This window comes from Sinocyclocheilus anshuiensis, unplaced genomic scaffold (assembly GCF_001515605.1).
Source record: "Sinocyclocheilus anshuiensis isolate Anshui unplaced genomic scaffold, SAMN03320099.WGS_v1.1 scaffold422, whole genome shotgun sequence".
NCBI classification, from domain to species: Eukaryota; Metazoa; Chordata; class Actinopteri; order Cypriniformes; family Cyprinidae; genus Sinocyclocheilus; species Sinocyclocheilus anshuiensis.
The window spans coordinates 27,866-30,262 of record NW_015542329.1 but is presented as its reverse complement, the minus strand read 5'-3'; the positions used below and the strand labels follow the sequence as shown (position 1 = coordinate 30,262).

Below are 2,397 nucleotides of genomic sequence, written 5' to 3'. Positions count from 1 at the left end.
ATTAAGAAAAAAAAAAACAGCTGAAACCCCTTGATTTAAAAAAAAAAAAAAAAAACAGCAAAAGAAGTTAAACTCAGTAGATTTAGCCACAAAAGCTTAAAACCATCTAAACCCATCTAAAACCAGCTGTTTTAACAGATAGATAGGTAGATGGGTAGATGGATAGAAATAGTACATTGGCTTTTTCAATCCAACTTAATAATACCCCAACATATAATGTCATCATAATAAAATTCCCATGCCTTTTGTGTCAGCAAATTGACAGTAAATTTTTCTCAATGGAAGCAATATGGCATGTTGCAGAAAAAAGCTAAAGGCTACTTCTGGGGTCTGTAGAATCATGCTCAAAAGTCTTAGACATGCAGTATTTATCAAACACTAGGAAGTGGGAATGGGTTGAAAAAGTGGCCTCTTGTCTCCTCAACAGTCTTAACGGAGCTACTTCAGCAGAGCATTTACTTGACTTACTTGAACACTAACTTGATTGGTCATTGTGTTCAAAAGATGAACCGACGATTGGCTACACTTCTCAACATTAGAAGAAAATGTGGGATGGGAGGCCCCTCTTAGTGGATTGGCTCTGACAGCGATGACATGCAAAATGATAGAATATAATTTAATTATAACACATTGGATTTGCTTGTGAAGAACTCTCTAATTGTAACAATTTGTTTGTGGGTGCGTTGACTTGTCTTCTCCTTCCAGGCAAAGAGTGATGATATCTTCTACATCTGGCTGACCAAACTGACTGCCCATCGGCATTTCAAGAAGAACGAGGCTATAAACCTGCACCACGGGGTCCTTCAAGCCCTCTCGACAGGAACCAGCAGCACTTTGCCTGCCATGGCGAGTCTTGCACAGAGAAACCGAGCGATGGTGGGCATTAATGTTCATCTTAAATGTGATTGCTTTTGGAAATTAAGTAGCATTTTTTGTTTTTGTTAGATTTCCACTGCCTTGAATTTTCCCCTATTAAGCGGTTGTACATTTTTCTCTTATCTAGATGCAACATTATCAGAGCTCACCATCATTGTTTGGGTCAGAGATGCAGGGTTCCCCGTCAGCCTCTTCATCTCGAGGAAATACTAAAGTATCTGATTGGCTCAAAAAGACACAGGAAGCTGACTTGTGCCAGCTAGGTATGCAATACTAATACCTTTTAATTCAGCATGAGTATATGGAGCCAGTGTAGGTCCTGAAAAATGTCATTTCCCAAGCATTCATCTCACGAATGTCCGTTCCCTTCCTAACAAAACAGACGAACTTCTTCTCCTCACCCGCACCACAAGGATTTTTCAAATTCTGCTGCACTGTGCTTCACTGAAACCTGGCTGAGTGAAGCCATTCCGGACAACGCGCTTCATCTGCCGGGCTACCAGCTGTTCAGAGCGGATCGCATCGCGGAGTTAACAGGGAAAACCAGAGGTGGTGGATTGTGTTTCTACATCAACGAAAGTTGGTGTTCAGATGTAACAACGCTGGAAAAGGTATGCTCTCCTAATTTAGAGGCACTCATCATAAACTGTAAACGTTTCTACTTGCCGCGGGAGTTTTCCTCTTTCATTCTTGTGAATGTGTACGTGCCTCCGGACGCGTGCGTGAGCGCCACGATGCAACAGCTGGCCGAACAAATAACTGAAATGGAGCAAAGGTACCCAGACTCTATTTTAATCATTCTTGGAGATTTTAACAAATCAAATCCCTCCCGTGAACTGCCAAAATACAAGCAGCACATTACGTGTCCCACCAGAGACAGCAATATATTGGATCCGTGCTGGTCGCTGAGGAAATACATCAACTTCGCGCTGTGGATCGCCGGATCGGCTTTCACCGTGGACGAAGTCACTGGGGTCGTCACATGTGGTTGCCACAAGCCCACCGGCCGCTCCTTCGTTGAATCTGCCAGCCGCGCCGTTTTCAAGCTCACCGGCCTCCTCTCACTCAGCCCGCTGGCCGTTCCTCACTCTAGCCTGCTGTGTGTGATGCTGTGTTTCGTTGGGAAAGCGAAACTACTTTGTTTGGCCTTCCAGGGCTCTCTGATCACTGTTTGGTTCATCTTATACCGACCTACAGGCAGAAACTGAAATCAGCTAAACCTGTTTTAAGGACTGTTAAAAGATGGACTAATGGTTTTGACCTCACTGATTGAAGTGTTTTTTAAGCTGCAGCCACCGATCTGGACGAGCTCACAGAGACTGTAACTTCATATATCAGTTTCTGTGAAGATATGCATTCCTACCAGGACATTCTTATCATTCAATAATGATAAACCGTGGTTTACTGGGAAACTCAAACAGCTTCGTCACGCCAAAGAGGATGCTTACAGAAGTGGGGATAAAATCTTGTATAACCAGGCCAGGAACAGACTAACAAAGGAGATCAGAGTGGCAAAAAAAA

The 2,397-nt window shown here is 43.3% G+C and overlaps 1 protein-coding gene across 3 annotated transcripts in view; it reads left to right on the top strand.

Moving 5' to 3' along the window:
• The window catches only part of LOC107690972 (oxysterol-binding protein-related protein 6-like), a 36,526-nt gene that overhangs the window by 7,508 nt on the left and 26,621 nt on the right, over positions 1–2,397 (top strand). For all 3 annotated transcript variants that reach the window (XM_016489413.1, XM_016489414.1, XM_016489412.1), the window contains exons 6-7: positions 706–876; positions 1,004–1,139. In XM_016489413.1, the coding sequence (XP_016344899.1) occupies positions 706–876; positions 1,004–1,139 (307 nt within the window). The remainder of the gene's footprint in view (positions 1–705; positions 877–1,003; positions 1,140–2,397) is intronic.